Genomic DNA, 19,375 nt, shown 5'->3' with positions numbered 1-19,375 from the left:
GTCAACTACTTACACATCTAACAAAAATACGGTTCGCCTTCATCCCAAAAACAGAACGGATAAATTTCCGCCTGTTCTAATTTCCGCTGACTTGTTCCCAGTTGTCTCAGTTTTTACAGATACGCGATACAAGAATAAAATAGAAGACAGGGGACGAGCCAATGAACTCATTCATCCTCGTTTCCAAGATTCTTTTCTTCATATTGGGAAGATGAGTGAGAGCTGGGAAAAGTTTGAGCTCCTTTCAGAAAAACGTCTATCAAAATAGAGTTAAAGAAGTTTTAAATGAAATTCAGGAGTAGTTAGTTTCGTGACAGCTTATCGATAAATTATCAAAATATGCTTTCATTTTGATACGACAGCCTGGCGTTCTAACAAAACGGTCTTTGTCCTACTTGGCATGATTTTGTTTCAGTTCCATAATGCGGGATTTGCTTTCTGTCGCTGATGGTCTGTTACACGGATCAAGCTTCCAGCAGGACGTCATTAACTCAATCCATTCTTTAGGAGGAACATTGCCCATTTCCTTGCGATTCTCGCGCTCTATTTCTCGCGACACTTCATCTGCACTCATGCCGCTCAGCTGAGAGGATGCTCTCTTGCCGAACCACATTTCCCACATCATTACACCGAAGCTGTGTATGTCCGCCTTCGAGTCGTAGGTTTTTCCTTCGTGTACCTCGGGCACCATGTACAATGGAGTGCCTAAGATCGTACCAGTTATCTCGTTTTTGCACGTGGCCAAACCCAGATCTGCTACTTTGATGTGATCCCGCCTTGAGATCTGTACAGTCAGTTTCGTGAAACAAGTTGGAATAAGTCGTTGACTAATTAAGATAAACGTTAGTCTGAAGATTAGAGGAAAAAGCAAATAGCACTTTAGGCGCAAAGTTGTGCCGCGAGAAAACGCCCTTACATAACTTAACACACACTTACACCGGGATTCACTATTAGTGATTGCAGAAACCGGTTATTACCAATGAATGCACCAAAAATCTGAGAATATCAAATGGCATACTCCTCTATCATCTCAACCGAGAAACGAGAGGGTTTTTCGTCAGACCTCAACATTTGCTTAACTGACTAATGAAAAATTTACGAGAAGTTCCCCTTAAAGAGACAAATTAGGATAATGTGACCGTCTTTTAAAGAATTAAATGGTTGGAAGTCATGAGGATGTGAATAATCGTTGCAATCCTCCGTATGAAAAAAGATGGCGAATGGTACATTTACCCATAGTTCTTAGCGCACGAAAACCTGAACAACGTTCATAAAAACGTACAAAAACGTTATAAAATCTTCAAAACTAGGCTACTTAATATCCTTTCTTCAGGGACAAATATTGCAATTATAAGGCTTTCTTCGTGCCTTTTGGGCTGTGTTAGGTTCGCGAGGCATTGTGGTAAAATGTACAGCCGCCATCTTTTTTCCTACGGTGGATTATGGACACTACTTGAGCAGTCAGTAGTGAAAATAAAGGCTAAAAAAATTCAGGCTTGTACGGGAGTTGAACCCAGACCTCTAAAGGTGTAGTGCTCTACCAGCAGAGCTAACAAGCCGACTGGGAGCTTATCATTTTTTTGGTCCGTAATAAACCCTTGAGTGATGAGTAAATGAATGTAAATATATGAAAATCATATATTTGAACTGAGCCTGTAAACAGACGTCGCCTATCTGCACGCAGGCTAATATTTGAACTGCGGATTAACAGATAAAGATGTAAGTGATCATCGCAGTTATGAACACTACTTAAGCAGTAGTGAAAATAAAGCCTGAAAAAAATTTCAGGCTTGAACGGGAGTTGGACCAATGACCTGTGCGATACCCGTGCAGTGCTCTTTAAATAAGATAACAAGCTTACTGGGAGCTGATAATTTTGGCCATCAAAATAACACCCACATTAATACCGTCTTCTAGTCTCCAGTTAAGCCACAGTGTACTTACCAAAACATTATCCAGCTTGAGATCCCTGTGGACCATTTCCTTGCCGTGGATGAACTCCAGAGCATCCAAAATCTGCTTGCTCCACTGGAAAGTACTGGCCATCGCTTTCTCTCTTTTCCAGGGTTTGCATGTTTCGTTTGTGAAGATGTGTTTCTTGAGACTGTCATTGCATCGTTCGAGAACCAAAGCCAAGGACTGGAGACGGTGTCTTTCAACATTCATGACAACTCCGTAGAATTCCACTATGTGTTTGTGCTCCAGCTGCCTGTTGAAGGAAAATTTTAATCAGCTTTTTATTTTTAAACTGAACGTCTGACAGTAAAAACTGAAAAGGGCCTGTCATCCTAGTTTTCCAAAAACTGAGATATAAACATCAGGAAAGAAAGGAACTTTAGAGTTTCATCTATAGATTCAAAATTAGGAACCACTTTGTGGACTAGTATAGAAAGGGAAAGGGAGGAAAGAGGAAACGGGCGGGCGCGCGTCTGCGCAACGCACGGCTAGAAGCCCCTCAAGGTAAAGCTGATACCAATGTAATTAAGACCAAGTTTACCAGAGGACCAGGCAGGGATGATACATGCCATCTCTCTTTTTTGGATGAAACTTTGCCAGATTGAAGGTACTACCCAACAACTCTAAAAGACAAAGTGGGCCGGCTTTGTGATTTTTCTCTTAGGAGTTAAACCGCCCACCCCCCCCCCTGGTTTTTTGCCCAAAATCCCAAAAATGTCACTAAAATAAGCATCAAATTTCAACATCGCTCCTGTTTACAGAATACATGGAATTCTATTGGTATTTCACACAAATAAAGATTGGACCTATCTTAGTTCACACCAGGAATTTCAAGTCATTTGAAGTGACAGGTGCCAATCAAAGAGTGTCATTTCCTACCCATGTCACGCAACATTCAGCGATAAGACAAATGAGCTCAAATTCTGACTCAAATATTGCTTAAGTCCAACTTTCTAAATCAAAACTAATTTCATTACAGTTTAGAGTCACCCTTGGCCTGCTGAAATCAAGAATAAAATTTTTGGCATCTGTTATTTTTTGGCAACAAAAGCTGTTCAAACAACATGACAAGAGGCTAATTTTAACAAAGAGACAAGGGCGAAATCTAAAAATATTAGATATCATAGAATCAGTTCATCAAAGTTTTTCTATGTTAATGTCATTGGCAAAGTCTTTGAATATTATCTAGGGCAGTGGAAGCTCAATGAATGCAAAACTCTTTGTAATACCCCTTAACCCTCGGATGTATAAGGAGGGTGGGGATTGGATGCCATCCCCCAATAAGGTATTTTCAAAATTTTGAAAACGGTTTACTTTAAGGGGCTGAAACTTTCAGTAGCTGTTCATTCATCCTTCCCGAATATTTTGATATGTCAATTGTGTGTCCATCACTTTTTATGTTTCCATAGCAACCACTAGTTTCATGTAGGTTTGGCCAAAAATCAACTTTTTTGACCTAATTCTGTATTTTTTCCCAGTTTTCTTTATCAAATTCCAGAAATTCACCAATATGTACATTTCATAAGCATTTTGGCTTGATTCTGTATCAATTTCCATTATTTCTTGACTTTAAAGTAAAATCCAAGGTGGCGGATCCAAGATGACGTGTCAAATGACGTCATTTGGCATCACATGACATCACAACCAACAAATATGGTATCATTTTGTCGAACAAGCTCAGGGCTATCTAATCAATGTAAATTTATTTCGCTGTGCCTAAACAGAGCGCAAACCCAAGAGGGTTCCCTCCATTTCCCCCTTGTACATCCGAGAGTTAAAATAACAGTGCAAAACACCTCAATTCTATTTGTATAATTTAAATATGGGAATAAAGGGCCATGATATTTAAATTCTAAAACATTGACTAGTTAGATGAGAGTTTTTCTGGGCAAATCTCACTTTTTAGATTACCTTTGAAACCCTGCTCGATCATCACGGGCAGGTCACATGCTTGATGTTGCAATTGATTATTGTCAACTCTTACTTTACACTCGGCATGCAAACTCATCAATCCTGAGAAGTATTCTTTGCTGAAATTATTGTTTGCCCTCATATACTAACTCTAGAGCTCACCCAATGAATATTCATTTCGTGCGAATCGAGTTAAAAAACATCTATGATTTTTTTTTTATTTTGCTGCATCAGGCAGGCAAATAAATCTTAATTGGTATAAAGATAAACATTGTGCATATAATTTTGAAAGCATTGGAACAAGAACCAAAGACCTTGATCAGCAGCAAATAATATCACCAAGTGACAATTAATAGCTTGTTGTTGTTATTATTATTATTTATCATATTTATTTATATTTATTGTTGTTATTCATTATTTATTACCACTGCGCGAGGGATTTCAATCTCTATTTATAGATGTGCACACTCCAATGATAAGAATGGCTTCGATGTTTTGCTCAATTGTAACTTTTTGGAAAGAAAAGCTCGACAATACCAGATGTTACCTTGTTCTCATCTCATCCACTCACTTGCGAGCCTTAGAGAGTGCACAGGCATTTAAAGATCGTCAGATATGATTTCAGTGATCCACAGGCTGGAAAGGACCTCTGTGACAGAAGAATTGCCACAGTGCAGAGCCATGTGCGTTGTAACATAAATGAAGGCCACGACATTAAAAGTGCTAGTGATATCCAATGGTGGGACTTGAAGCGTGTCAGGCATCAATAACATTGTAAAGACTCAAGAGTCAGGCCAGACCATGAAGCACACAATGTCTGGGATCCTGTCTCTAAATTTTTTTAGCTTCAAGTCCGGAGGTTTGAAAGTGTAGAAGGCTTATAATATGGGCCCTGGTAAACGTTTCACGCCTGCACATGAGGAATGGATTTGGAAGACCTCAAGGGCCTACAGACTTATGCATAGAGCTGCCCTTAAATGCACTGCGAGAGAGACTGCTACTTTTACAGCGAAGAGTTTGAGGTGTCAGCTTCTACAGCCTCAGTCTAGGCATAGTTAATAGAAGGGGATTATTATGAAACTCAACAAAGTTCTTTGTTGTATGTTTTTGTTCTCTTTTTTGGCCTTGACCGTGCACAAAACACAATTGTTGTATACTACTGACCAAGTAACTGACCAAAAGAAACGTCCTTTAGTGATCATGATCCACATGACAAATCTCAATGGGATGGGTCTGAAAACATCATGAAGAGGAACCCGCTTTTCTGAGAAAGTGAACACATATCCGAAAAGAACATTCTTGGAAGGTGAGAGGACAGGACGAAACTGTAGTGAATTAGTGCAGTAAGATGAGACTGTGCAAGACAGTAGTGGTAGGAAAATGTCCAGCAAAGAAGAGTAGCTTGCTGCAGACCAAATAGCCCAGTACTTCAGCATGTTGTCTGTAATGTACAGAAGTGGCCGACTAGCTGTACACCAGGCTGATCTGAGTCCGTCTCAAGATGAAGCAGAAGAGATCTTGACCAGGCTTGCAGTACGAAGACAGTACTACTTGCCAGCTACTTTACCATCCACCATGTAGAATATGTAATACAGTCTTGTGACCAGAAAAAAACCAAATCAGTTATTTCACAGGGCTATGGAGCTACGGATATACACAGGAGGTTACTGAGCAGAACAGAAAACAATGCCCAGGAGCCAATCAAGCTTCTTGAGTGCCTAGAAAAGTTCAACCGGGCCAAACCTTGCTAAACCTAAGGCACTGGTGCTGTGTATGTTGTCATGTGTGCTTGTTTGGACGCTAGGTTTTAGATAATTTCAGCTACTAGGTCTTCTCGAGGCTCAATTTTTCCTCAGAATTGCATTTTTTTTCACACATCTTCTTACTCGCAGACATGCGATTATTTCCAATGTTTTGTGCTAACATCTTTCAGGTATAACCTTTATCTGCGGTTAATTCAGTGTAGGAACTTTCAGAAGAAAAACGCATTTTCATAAAAGCTAGCTAAAGCTCAATCTTACAGTTCAAGTATTATATAGAACTGTACGTGTTTAACAAGATTTACTTGCATGCCTGATGCAGCAAAATGAAAATTTCAAGGGTTTTTTGAACTCGGAATGAGAGCAAACAATAATTTCAGCAAAGAATACTTCTCAGGATTGATGAGTTTGTATGCCGAGTGTAAAGTAAGAGTTGACATTAATCAATTGCAAGATCTAGTATTTGAACTGTGATGATTGAGCAGGGTTTCAAGAGTAATCTAAAAAGCAAGATATGCCGAGAAAAACTCTCACCTAACTAGTCAATGTTTTAGAATTCAAACATCACGGCCGTTCATTCCCATATTTAGATTGTACGGATATAATTTAGGTGTTTTGCACTATTATTTAACCCTTGGGCGTACAAGCTAGTTCGTACCCCCACTATGGTATAAAGGGGAAATGGAAGGAACCCCATCTGGTTTTTCTTCTGTTAACGCACAGCGTACTAAACTTACATTGATTAGATAACCCTGAGCTTGTTCTACAAAATGATACCACATTCAATGGCTGTGATGTCATAATGTCAAATGACGTCATTTGACCTGCCATCGGGGATCCGCCATCTTGGATTTTACTTTTTGCTTAAAAAGTCAAGAAATAATGGAAATTGATACAAAATCAAGCCAGAATGCTTGTGAAATGTACAAATTAGTGAATTTCTGGAATTTGATAAAGAAAACTGGAAAAAATACTGAATTATGTCAAAAAAAGTTGATTTTTGGCCAAACCTACATGAAACTAGTGGTTGCTATGGAAACATAAATAATGATGGACACACAATTGACATATCAAAATATCCGCAAAGGATGAATGAACAGCTAACGAAAGTTTCAGTCCCTTAGAGTAAATCGTCTTCTCAAAATTTGGAAAATACCTTATTGGGGGGATGACATCTATCCCTAACCTCCCCTTGTAAGTCCGAGGGTTACGGGATATTGCAAAGAGTTTTGCATTCATTGAGCTTCCACTGCCCTAAATAATATTCAAAGACTTTGTTAATGACATTAACATAGAAAAACTTTGATAAACTGATTCTATAATATCTAATATTTTTAGATTTTGTCCTTGTCTCTTTGTTAAAATTAGCCTCTTGTCACGTTGTTTGAACAGCTTTTGTTACCAAAAAATGACAGATGCCAAAAATTTTATTCTTGATTTCAGCAGGCCAAGGGTGACTCTAAACTGTGATGAAATTAGTTTTGATTTAGAAAGTTGGACTTAGGCAGTATTTGAGTCAGAATTTGAGCTAATTTGCCTTATAGCTAAATGTTGCGTGACATGGGTAGGAAATGACACTCCTTGATTGGCACCTGTCACTTCAAATGACTTGAAATTCCTGGTGTGAACTAACATAGGTCCAATCTTTATTTGTGTGAAATACCAATAAAATTCCATGTATTCTGTAAGCAGGAGCGGTGTTTAAATTTGATGCTTATTTTAGTGACATTTTTGGGATTTACCAAAAAATGACAGATGCCAAAAATTTTATTCTTGATTTCAGCAGGCCAAGAGTGACTCTAAACTGTGATGAAATTAGTTTTGATTTAGAAAGTTGGACTTAGGCAGTTTTTGAGTCAGAATTTGAGTTAATTTGCCTTATAGCTAAGTGTTGCGTGACATGGGTAGGAAATGACACTCCTTGATTGGCACCTGTCACTTCAAATGACTTGAAATTCGTGGTGTGAACTAAGATAGGTCCAATCTTTATTTGTGTGAAATACCAATAAAATTCCATGTATTCTGTAAGCAGGAGCGGTGTTTAAATTTGATGCTTATTTTAGTGACATTTTTGGGATTTTGGGCAAAAAACCAGGGGGGGGGGGGGTGGTTTAACTCCTAAGGGAAAAATCACAAAGCCGGCCCACTTTGTCTTTTAGAGTTGTTGGGTAGTACCTTCAATCTGGCAAAGTTTCATCCAAAAAGGAGAGATGGCATGTATCATCCCTGCCTGGTCCTCTGGTAAACTCGGTCTTAAAACTTGCGTTCTTCACATGGATGAACGGTTAAAGAAAAGCAACAACTCAGAACAAAGCGTGTTGCAAGACGCTCGCCTTCTCGACCAGATGTGAGTGATGAGTGGAGTGAGGGTTTTTGTTTTGTCCGTTGGTCACGTGCAAACTTTTTTCCTCGTTACGTGCCTTAATACGTATGCACGTGCATTGCTTACGTATTTCGCTTGCCAACCAAAGACTTTCAGGGTAACTCATTAAAAGCGACAAAACACGCACACTTACCTTAACATGGCTGCCTCTCCGAGGAAGGAAGCGACACCGGATGGGCCTGGGACTCCCTTTAGCTTCTTGATAGCCACTTTTTTCCATCCATGGCCGGGAGGCTTGTATCTTCCTTTAAAAACTGCGCCGTAAGAGCCAGTGCCAAGGTGGTCCTTCGTTTCCTCGTTCCAACGTAACCTCTTTTTCTCAAGTTGACAAGAGGGGTACATAACCTGGATCTCTTGCTGGATAGCATCAAACATTAGCTGCTCATGCAGGTCTTTTACAATCCTGCGCAAAGGGTTGTGTGTTTCTACGATCTCTTTTGCCTCGTCTTTGCTTCTGGTGAGATCTTTACACTTCTGCTCGTACTTGGCAATCAACTCTTTAAGGCATCTCCTTATCACGTTAATTCGCTCTTTTTCTTGCGCGAGTTCGCCCAGAACATGATTGGTCACGTCGTGTTCGATGAATTCTCGATGGAACTTTGTTGAAAGCTCATTTAGAACCTGACAACAATTGTTCCGTAGATTTCTCTCTCTGAAGTGCTTGTCGGCGACTAAATACCCAAATACAGGTGCAGAAAGAACTCCTGCTGCTATGCCAATGGGGAACAAGACAGGCATAAATGCAACCAGGGTCACGGTCAGGAATTTCTTCACTCTTGGATTCAGTGTAGGCAGTTTACCAGAAGGAACCTCAAAGGGCGTGAAGTCATCTGCTGAGCTAGAACCAGCCAGAACTCGATCAATCTCACGAACATCCTTCTCGAAATCAAAAAAGCCTTGTTTAAAACGAGCCTCGAGATCATCGTGGGCTGTTGAGAAGAGCTTCTCTTTGTTTTCAAGCTGCTGAAGGAACGTCTGCAAACGTTGCTCGATACAGGCCTTGAATTTTTCTTTCAACTTCATATCACTCTCTCGTTCATCAATCTTGGGCAGATCTGTTTCTGTCCACTCGCAAAATGCACATCTTACGTCATCCAATTGCAAGTAGGATATCACGCTACCAGAGATACGTTTCACGTGATTGGAGAATGCTTCTTCAATCTGAGATAAGGGGTTCCCCTCCCTGAGCCTCTCAAGTTTTGATTCAACTTCTTCGCGGGCCTTGAGTCGCTCCTCTCGGTTGCGCTTGGTATTTTTTATTTCAACTTTCACTTTATCCGACATATTGATGAGATTGCCACTGATCAAACTGTTAAAATATCAAACAGAGTGAAAGTACTTACGTTACATGTTTGATACGATGGTTGCCCAGAGTTCACTATATTAAAGCTTAACTGATCGGCGGGGGTTGGGGGAATTGGGATGTTGGATGGAGGGAAGGCGAGAAAAGGGACGGGAATTTGACTCGTTTAAAGACATTGTAGTAAAATGCTCTGTCCCCAGGTTAATCTCTCCAGTCAATTAAACAAGAATTACTTCGGAAACCCTACCCTGAAGAGAACAAGGGCGGTCAAAAGCTTTACCTACCGGCGAACAAGGACAATCATATCCCTGTCGGAAGCCCCGCCCCCCTCCTCCCCCCCCCCGCCACTACCCTTCCGCTGGCTTAACATTGATAGGTGCATAGCTAGATAACATTTCTTTAAAAGCAAGGTAGAAAGGAACCCAAACTTACAGGTACAAAAATTCCATTTTTCTCTCTACACAAAGTGAGAGAAGGCGCTGTACGCCTTTCATCAGGTTGTTGAGATCTTCCGTCATCACGCCAAACTTGTGATACACTTGGGCTGCACACGACACCGACATTCGTATTACTTGTGCTTTCTCATCAAGCTCAGGAATTCTTTCTTTGAGTTTGGTAACGATATGTTCTTCAATATTTTCCCTGTCGGTTTCATCGGCGTTTCTTTCAATCTCGTCCCACTTATTGCAGACAAACAAAGCAGATTCAGCAGTGATGCCCCGTCGAGTCCCGTCGCTCTGTCCTTTGTAGAGTTTTAGCCATTCATTTACAACGGGCAAAAGCTGCAAAATTTCGAATGATAAACTTCGTTAGTGACCCAAAGACGAAAAAAAAACATCTTTATTTCCTGGTGTTTCCTGTATTTTAAGATGAGATGATGAGATTTTTGGCGCCTATCATAAGAATGTAATAGAACTGGCAGAAATATTATAGCGAGAACTGTTCAGCACGATTCTAGGCCTTCTCTGTTATTCTTTGCGTCTTTTATGAGTCTTGTGTTTTGTGGACTAATTTTGTACTGTAGAAAGTGATTCTGTCTTTTGTGTGTAACCGAGGGTTGACATAGTAAAGGGCGGGCATTCCAAACTATCGACAAGAAATAATGCTTTGCGATATCTTTGTTCTAACTTGTACAAGGAGAGTGTAACGTTTGTGTTTGCGGGTGCAATCGTAAAGTTCTTAGGCAACACTCTTCACTAAGGGTATCGTTTGCTTTAAAAAAAATGCAATCATATCTTTCTACTTGTTTTGATCCTTTTTCTTTCGAGTTAGGCTACAAAGCAGTGTGCATTTTGTGTCGACACTACTATCGTAAGCTCAAGGTTTTCGAACGAGACGGTCTTGAGGAACAAGGCGAGGAAAAAAAAGGACTGGATTGACTGGCCTTTAGCTCCAGAGCTCGTGCATTCGGCAATTCGTGCTTAACTTCGAGAATTGATGAGAATAAAGGCTGTTCTGTTATTTCCCTCAGCACAACTGTTAATAACGATCAACTTACCCTATCTTCCTGTACTCCCCCTGCATTTGCACTGTTTATCACGTAGATAAAGGCGAAAGCCTGAGGTATGTATTGTAAGACGATCTTACTAACGTCCTTTTCATCGCCGACGCCTGGACTGTCTACAATTACTACACCATTCTACAAGAGAAAAACAAACAAGACGTCTTCAGCTACTAACAGCCTTCTTACCCCACAGTCTATCTGCATACAGTTTGCGTTCCTTCTGAGTACAATGTTTTCTAGTATTCGTTATTCCGAATCCGTTTACCCTTTCTTGATGGATAGTCTTGTCTAAAGGACCACGCAAACAGTCGCAACATTGTTGGCAAAAAAACATGTAAGATGGTTTGATTTTCTACCGACTCGATCCCTTCCCCCTTCCTTTCAACGATCTAGTTCCATCAGAATTACGTTTGTACCTTTAAAAGAGCATTGGGAATCTTGATTTCTATTTTTTTGCATCGGCGTTCACCATCGACTGACTGTTCATACTCCCGCTTCCGATCAAATTCTCTCTCCTTTAGCCTGATAGGCTCTTCTCCCGGTTTGTCAAAATGAATCACTGCTTCTTTCCTAGGTCCATAGGATATTTCACAGATCGTCAGAGTGTTCTGCAGGACACCAGTCGGCATGACTTTATCATTTAGTAGCAGGTTTATCAGGCTGCTCTTTCCAGCGCTGGTCTCTCCTGTTGGAAATATAAAGAGAAACAATACAGGAGATGATAATTCGGGTCTTGACTTAAAGGCCAATACAAACGCTTCCAATTGCAACAATGCTGGCCAACATCATCCACCATTGTCGGGCCAACATATTGGGTGTGGCTGAACACCGTGTTGGGTGCTGTTGGTAGCTATTAGAAGTTGTTAGATGTAGCTGTTTCATCTGCCCAACACGGTGTTCAAACACACCCAACAAGTTGTTCCAACAGTATTGGGTTTTGTTGCATGCTTGCCATCCGAAACAACAGACCACAGTAACTCAGTAGTGTTGATACAATAATGTGGTGGACTGGGAACCAGTTTGTAAATTCCCCAAAGGCCCGTGCGGCCAAAAAATAAAAGAGAAACGGAGAGCACATGGTCAGATTTGTGTGCTGTTATGTCTCTTTTACTGTTTTTAATCCGTGTTTCGGGACTTGGAGGCTCCAGTTTCATCAAGGAACGACAGGAGAGTTACAATAACACACTCCTTCCTAACAAAACCAGACCGTTACTTTTTATAGGTTGTGATTGCTTTCGTAGACATGTTTTAGCTTTTTGACGTAATGCTAAAATATCGTATCAGTGTCCCTTAAAGATTTTTCGACCAACTTCAAAAGTCCGACTTACAGACCAAAAGCTCAACATGCACACAGTTACTGTCAATAGTCTTACCAGCTATAAGAACAGAGTATTTCCTTTTTTCAAGGTCTGTGATGCATTCCTCAACCCTCTGCAGAAAATCAGCGTTCTCTTGAGGGCACATGGTGTCCGCCTTTTCAAGTACCGTCTTTATTTTCTCGTAGTACTGCTTTAGAATATGCCGTCGATTTCGAGTCTTCTCCAGGTCGCTCAAGATCCTATCGTATCCCTGAAAAAGAAGTATGCCCGTCTACACTGACTATATCTTTAAGTAAGTTGTAGGTGCGTACCTTGCAAAGTCATTGCCAGGACAGTTCGCGAATGAGATAGAAAAATAAAACCTGTGACATCCAGGGTAGTAAAAAGTCAAGCTGTCATGTATATGACCGGTTAGAACAATGCAGCGTTCTCATAATGATTTGTTGACAACCGGAAATAAACCTAAAGCGATCGCAAGAGTCCTTGTCCATAAATATGGAAAATAACTCGGCAAGGGTCGAAAATTCGATTTCGCTCATATTTTTATAGTAGATACGCAAGGGCATGACAAAAACTACTGGGTAGTTTTTTTTGGCAAAATATCCTTTTAATTTAAAGAAATATACAAATTACTAAATTCCGTTAAAATCGTCCTTTGACGCACCATTTTATTAAACAAGTTTGAGAGCCTCGCATGCAAAACTACATGATTCTTCCGTCTTTAAAACACTCCAGTATTTTTGTGCAATGCTTAAATGTGTACTGGGTTGATTTTAGGAAATGTTGCGGGTTTTCTTTGGGTGCAAAATAATTAAGTTTCGTTCACTTAAAAGTACTTCGTAAAAATAATTGATTTTCACCATGTGCGAAACCTTCAAATGGATTAAGCTTCAGGTGGTTGAATCGCAGAAGGATGGTCTACAGATTCCTATAAAAAGTTCTTTGGGCAAATGATTGTGAGCGACGCGAGAGCTTTTCAAAGTACGCTAAAAATGCAAATATCTGACTATCCGTCGTCAAATTTCAATTTACGGTTAAGCATATATTTTAGCATGCGCCACATGACTTGACCTATATTAAGTTGAAATAGACACAGAACTGATAATTTCGAAATGTTCTAACCTTATTTGCTGTAAAAGGCAGGTCCAAAGCCGATCTGACGAGTTTCTCTCACCATTCGTCGCACATAAAGCAGAAGTTTGCTTTTGTTTACACAACGTCTGATGTACATCCCCAACTGTCAACTTATTTCAATGGTCGAATACCATGAATCTGTGACCCTCTTTCGACACATATGATCACCACTGCGTCTAAGTCAAAAACGGCTAAGTCATTTGTAAATAGCTGCTTGCTTTGCACTACACCAAAGCATTACATTTGATCATCGTTTAATCTGCTGCTGCTTGAATCCTTGCCTGCAGCGGTTCCTTGTTCGTCACGCAATCTTGTCATCCCATTTTAGGGGGTAGGGGTTGGACAATTTCTATCCTAATACATAAGGCTCCGTAAGGCTTGGAACCACACGGAGCACACAGTTTTGTTGAGTAGGAAGAGATTAAATTAAGAAATGAAAAGAATGAGTAGTTTACCATTGCCCCTGTTGTCATCTATTACTCGACAACCGGTACCTACATGCCCTGCGTAACACTGTAACGCTAAACTCTTTCCTAGGTCTTTTCGCGCTGTGCAATTATTTTTGATTTACATATAATACAGTGGGTTACTCTCGGGTATACAATACACACATAATTTCACAACTCATGGCTTAAGTTGTGTGTATAGCTGCGATGATCAATCGTGTCTTCGTGAGAGTCAGTGCCTCTAAGGAGAGGAAAGAACTTCCAAGCCACGCCCACGAAACAGGATCTCGGTACCTCTTGGGAGTTCTTTTCAAAATTTCCGACGAGCACCCCCATCTTTTATACGGGAGACCCCCCTAGGGTGCTGAACCTTCTACACCACCCTAATTTAAGTTTTGTATGATGGTTAGGACATATCGTCACATGGTGCGCAAACTTTCGCTTTTGATGAACTTCGCCGCTCGGCATAAAATCAGCTCGATTCGCTTAATTTATTACAAAACTTATGATTGCACGAAAGCAGCGAAACAATTTCAGTTTTAAGCTTTCGATCTTCAGTGTTATAGCCACAATCTCCATTAATATAGCTTTTAAAAGAAAAACAGTCTTCTATTTTCTGTTACAAACATACCAATGCCTAGCCAGTAAGCAAACAAAAATACGCCAAATAAAATGACATGGCCAGGGTTTGTTTACTCAGGTAATTACTAAGTAAGTTTAGTCTGTTTTTCTCATGAATTAGACACATTGTGATTTCCTACATTAATCTCAGCTAGTTCTTGCTTCATTGATCTATAATTTGTTTATGGCCATGTTTTTAAATTGTAGTGAGAACAGGCACTAGCTTTATGAGCTGTTGTCTGAAACATCAGAAAGTAATACAAACGTCATTTAGAACGAGGCCACGTACACTATAGAATACGATTATATAAATATACACATATTATTATATATAAAAACGTTTGATAAAGCAAGGACGGACAACTTCTGACGGTAAAAAAAGTTAAAAAGTTAAAAATTTAATAGAAAAACGTTTCGGTCTTAGACCTTCATCAGTTACCTTCATATTATTATATTACAGTTACCTTCATATTATTATATATATATATATGAACACACAACCAACAATAATTTTTTTTACCTATCCTAAAGTGCCCTATGCAAAAAAGATCAAAATGTGCGGCATATGCCGTGATAGCATTGCGTGACGAACAAATAACGGCTGTAAGATTGTACTACGACACGCTTACCAGCAATGGTCAGGAAGCGATCAAACGAAATATTTTGGCCCAAGATGGCGCAGTGCAAAGCAAGCAAATATCTGCAAATGACTTAGTCGTTTTTGACTTAGATGCAGTGGTGATCATATGCGCCGAAAGATGGTCACAGATTCCGGGTATTCGACCAATAATAGGTTGACAGTAGGCGATGTACATCGGACGTTGTGTAAACAAAAGCAAACTTCTGCTTTAAATGCGACGAATAGTGAGAGAAACACGTCAAATCGCCGTTTGAACCTGCCTTTTACAGCAAATAAGGTTAGAACATTTCGAAATTATCAGCTCTGTGTCTATTTCAACTTAATATAGGTCAAGTCATGTGGCGCATGCTAAAATATACGTCTAACCCGTAAACTGAAATTAGACGACGGAAGGTCAAATATTTGCATTTTTAACGTAGTTTGAAAAGCTCTCGCGTCGCTCACAATAATTTGCCCAAAGAAATTTTTACAAGAATCTGTAGACCATCCTTCTGCAATTCAACCACCTGAAGCTTAATCCATTTGAAGGTTTCGCACATGGTGAAAATCAATTATATTTACGAAGTACTTTTAAGTGAATGAAATACACTTCTTCGAAATTTAATTATTTTGCGCCCAAAAAACCCCGCAACATTCCGTAAAATCAACCCAGTACACATTTAAACATTGCACAAAAATATTCGAGTATTTTAAAGACGGAAGAATGATGTGGTTTTGCATGCGAGGCTCTCAGACTTGCTTAATAAAATGGTGCGTCAAATGACGATTTTAAGGGAATTTAGTAATTTGCATATTTCTTTGAAATAAAAGGATATTTTGCCAAAAAAAACTATCCAGTAGTTTTTGTCATGCCCAAGCCTATCTACCATAAGAATATGAGCGAAATCGAATTTTCGACCCTTGCCGCGAAATTAAGAATTTCTCTGATTTTTACAGGCAGGCACTCTTAAGCTTTATTGTGATATAAATTAAGACAAAATTAAATTATACTGCTTAAGTTTAAACGTAAACAGTTCATGTTCTTGAGACTTTCAAAATAAATAGCTTTAGTTGATTACTTTCAATTCAAACAACATTGTAGCGACACTTTGTTGAATTAAATAAACGTTTTTTACTGCTTCTGATGAGGCAGTAAATCGGTAGTTCCAGAATCCTTTGTAAGAGGGATGGGGTATTACGGAAAAACATGAATTGGATTTTCTGTTTAGCCCTTCGTCTGTGACACGTTAGCGAGTTTCGCCTTTCAGTCCAGAATAGGATACCTAGTTAACACGAGGTAGCAAAGGAGACTAATTATAATCTGTGATTACTTCTAGTCGATTTATTAGACGCACAAATGGCCGAATTACGTGATGTCGTGTCCCGTTGCTTTTGTGGTGTGTAATGGCCGGTCCTGATCATTTCATCGTAAGGATTATTTTTAATCGCAGACGAAAACACTTCGATAAATCTGTTGATGATCAAGATGCAATTTCGTATAGGTCGAATTGAATAAACTTTGAGCTCGCATTTCCCTATCTGTTGTTATCAAATATGTTTTTAAAATATTGAGGAAGGAAGAAAGAAAACAATGATATACGTGCTACACATCAACATAATTATATATGTCTTTTTCGTATCAAGCGAGTGTATTCCCTGGGATAAAACTGAATATTTATTACCTGGGCTGCTGCCAGTCTGTGCAGGTAGCATCATTCAAAAGAGCCATAAATGAACTACTGTCACTCTCCCCAAGAAAAAGGTCGACAGAAATCTACATCCTCGATGTACATCAAGAGCTCAATTTTTGTTCCATGTGGGGAGTTTCAACAATAATGTCTCGCTTTTTGATTACTTGAGGAAATAAAAGGCCTCTATGAGGACATGTGGTTAGAGGTATTTTAATAGAATGATGTTGACAGTCAAAAAGGGAAACCCTCAACAGCTAAGATATGTCTGGAATGCTCACAGCGTTAGGGCCTGTTCGCACTGTGCGAAATCTTGTTTGATTTGCCAAAAAATCTCTCAACACGCAGCCATTTCTAGTGCGAACGATTTTTTGAACCCACCAAAATTTTGCAAGCGCAACGAAACTTCAAAGATTCCGTCGACTAGCTTTGGAGGCTGTAAAAATTTTGTCAGGCGAGAGAATCCTTTGTTCCTTGACATCCATGCGTCATTGGGTCATCAAATTTCGCAACATATGGATTACGAAGCGAACGTGACCGTATGACTTCCCGTCATTTTAATTGAGCTAGATGGATCCGCACAGAAGCGAGATCGATCCATGGCACTTCAATATTATGGCTCGCAATGCTACCAAGATCAAGATCAGGGTAATCAAAGTTATTACGATTTCCAAATCGCTACGCAACAGCAGTACTTCTTACAGTTTCCATCGCAGCAAACTCGAGCGGATTCACGATGCATCCACATCCGCTGAACACAGCATCCACATCCGTAACATCCACTGAAGATCAGACGACTGCTGTAGCTACTGGAAGCCCAGAAAACACGAAAAAGGGAACAAAGAGAAAAAACGCCAAGTATGAAACCTTCCCCTTTAAGACATGTCACGAGATCTTGATGGTAAATTGATCAAATTACTAACTGACATTCGTCACTAAAAAAATTTCGCATCTTCATGTGCGAACAGGATTACGAAAACAAAAAATTGGTGATTACAAAATTTTCAGTTTTTTTGCAAACGCTAAACTCAAATTTTCGTCTAATGCGAACAGGGCCTTATGAACAAACTCATGAAAGCTCTTAAAACTGTGTCTGAAACCGGAGGTCGATGATTCTTGTTCCAAATCTGTTTGCTGTTTAACTTCAAATTTGATTTTTCTATTGTTTTACAAGATATTACATTCATAAAGATACATTAAACAATCCCCGTCCCGACATTTTAACCACAAAAATTTCAATTTGAAATAAGTTATGAGAAAAAACCCCAAGTCTTACACTCCATTATCCCTCAGTCCCAGCAGAAGCTGAAAATAACAACTGCACAAGCCAGCGTGCGTAAATCACGATTCGGTCGCGTAATCAAAGGACTCAAGATATTGTAACCACGTAATCAAAGGTCTCGAGAAGGTTATAACATATAAAATGAGACGAAAACAGTGCAAAACAAGCCAGAAAAGAGAATGGTTCTTTCACTACAAAAGCTGTGCTTTCTTGTTTTAGCCATGAAAATCCTACCCTGGATACCAGAGGTCTTCTCGCTCACCAGCGACGAGAAGCGCAGAGAGCGAAGTATTCCTAATCCGGATCGATCCATACAGCAACATCAAGCAAGCGCTTGGCCTTGGCATACATATCTTTGTAAAAGTTGGCAAGTTTAGGGTCTCATATTTCCACCAGTTCGTAAAGGATTCTTATGAAACCTCGACTATTTACCTAATTTGGCATGATAAATTCATCTATAGAGGCTGTCTTTCGCTTGCATGAAAAATATGAAAAATTTTTATATCGCGTGACATGGTCGAGCGCATGGGAAAGAGAGTCTACATGACATAGTGGATTTCTGGCTATAAGCCAGTAACCACAAAAGATGTATTGTAAAACATACCATATCCAAAGTGCCATTTTCCTCCTTAAGTTTCTCGATTATTTCGTCTCGAGCGTCTTGTACTTCGTCAGCTGTCCTATATTCATTTGCAGACACTCGTAGTAGCTTTAAGTCTTCTACAAGGTCTGCAATATTGGGCCTTCCTCGAGCGCGCGGCATTTTACAATTCGTTAATCGTCTTAGTCGTTGTGGTCGTAGGGACAAGCTTTAACGGCTACCTACTCCAGCCATGTTTGATTTTCGAGCCCGAATGCGATTGGAACCTCGACAATGTACTTCTGTATCTCTTTTTGGAAGTAAATCGACCAACATAAACTTTCCCTCTGCATATAAAGGGCAGCGTAGAAATTGGTTTTTCGTCAATGAAATCAAATACAGGAAGTCTGGTAACCTTAACCTATTGTAAATTTTGGAACCAATCGCGAAGCGATGCATTTGTAAATCTCTCATTTCAAATTGACGACAAATAAACAAACTTTGCTTCCGCTTTTGTTGAGCGGTCGAGAGTTTTGACACTATCCAGGTTAATGTACGTTGTTGTAGTCCGTGATGCTTGGGTAAATAACGACTGAAAAGTCCTAATTTCGCATGAATCTTAGCCAGTGACATCTTTTCATTCCTATTGACATATCTCCTGTTTTTTTATAATAGGGAAGAATCACGCCAAGTAAACATTTTATCACCGCGTTCCTTCCATTACTCTAAAACAACGTCTTCTCGCCTTTCATTTTTTCCTAATCACTGGAAAAAGATTCGATGGCTGTCATGAACGCTATATAAACTGTCATAAATAGTCCTCACTTTAGATCATTAGGACATAAGTCTTTGCCAGTTTTGTTAAAGCC

The 19,375-nt window shown here is 39.7% G+C and overlaps 1 protein-coding gene across 1 annotated transcript; it reads right to left on the bottom strand.

Moving 5' to 3' along the window:
• Nucleotides 1-391: 391 nt before the first annotated feature.
• LOC145486793 (uncharacterized) lies at nt 392-18,689 on the bottom strand. The gene is made up of 8 exons (XM_081465508.1): nt 18,531-18,689; nt 12,191-12,386; nt 11,234-11,502; nt 10,812-10,952; nt 9,746-10,095; nt 8,144-9,319; nt 1,862-2,209; nt 392-848 (listed from the first exon to the last, which is right to left on the bottom strand). Exons 1-8 carry the CDS (start codon nt 18,687-18,689, stop codon nt 392-394), a joined length of 3,096 nt encoding a protein of 1,031 aa, XP_081321634.1.
• Nucleotides 18,690-19,375: the final 686 nt, after the last annotated feature.

Source organism: Orbicella franksi, chromosome 5 (genome assembly GCF_964199315.1).
Source record: "Orbicella franksi chromosome 5, jaOrbFran1.1, whole genome shotgun sequence".
NCBI lineage: Eukaryota > Metazoa > Cnidaria > Anthozoa > Scleractinia > Merulinidae > Orbicella > Orbicella franksi.
This window is presented reverse-complemented; position numbering and strand designations above follow the sequence as displayed.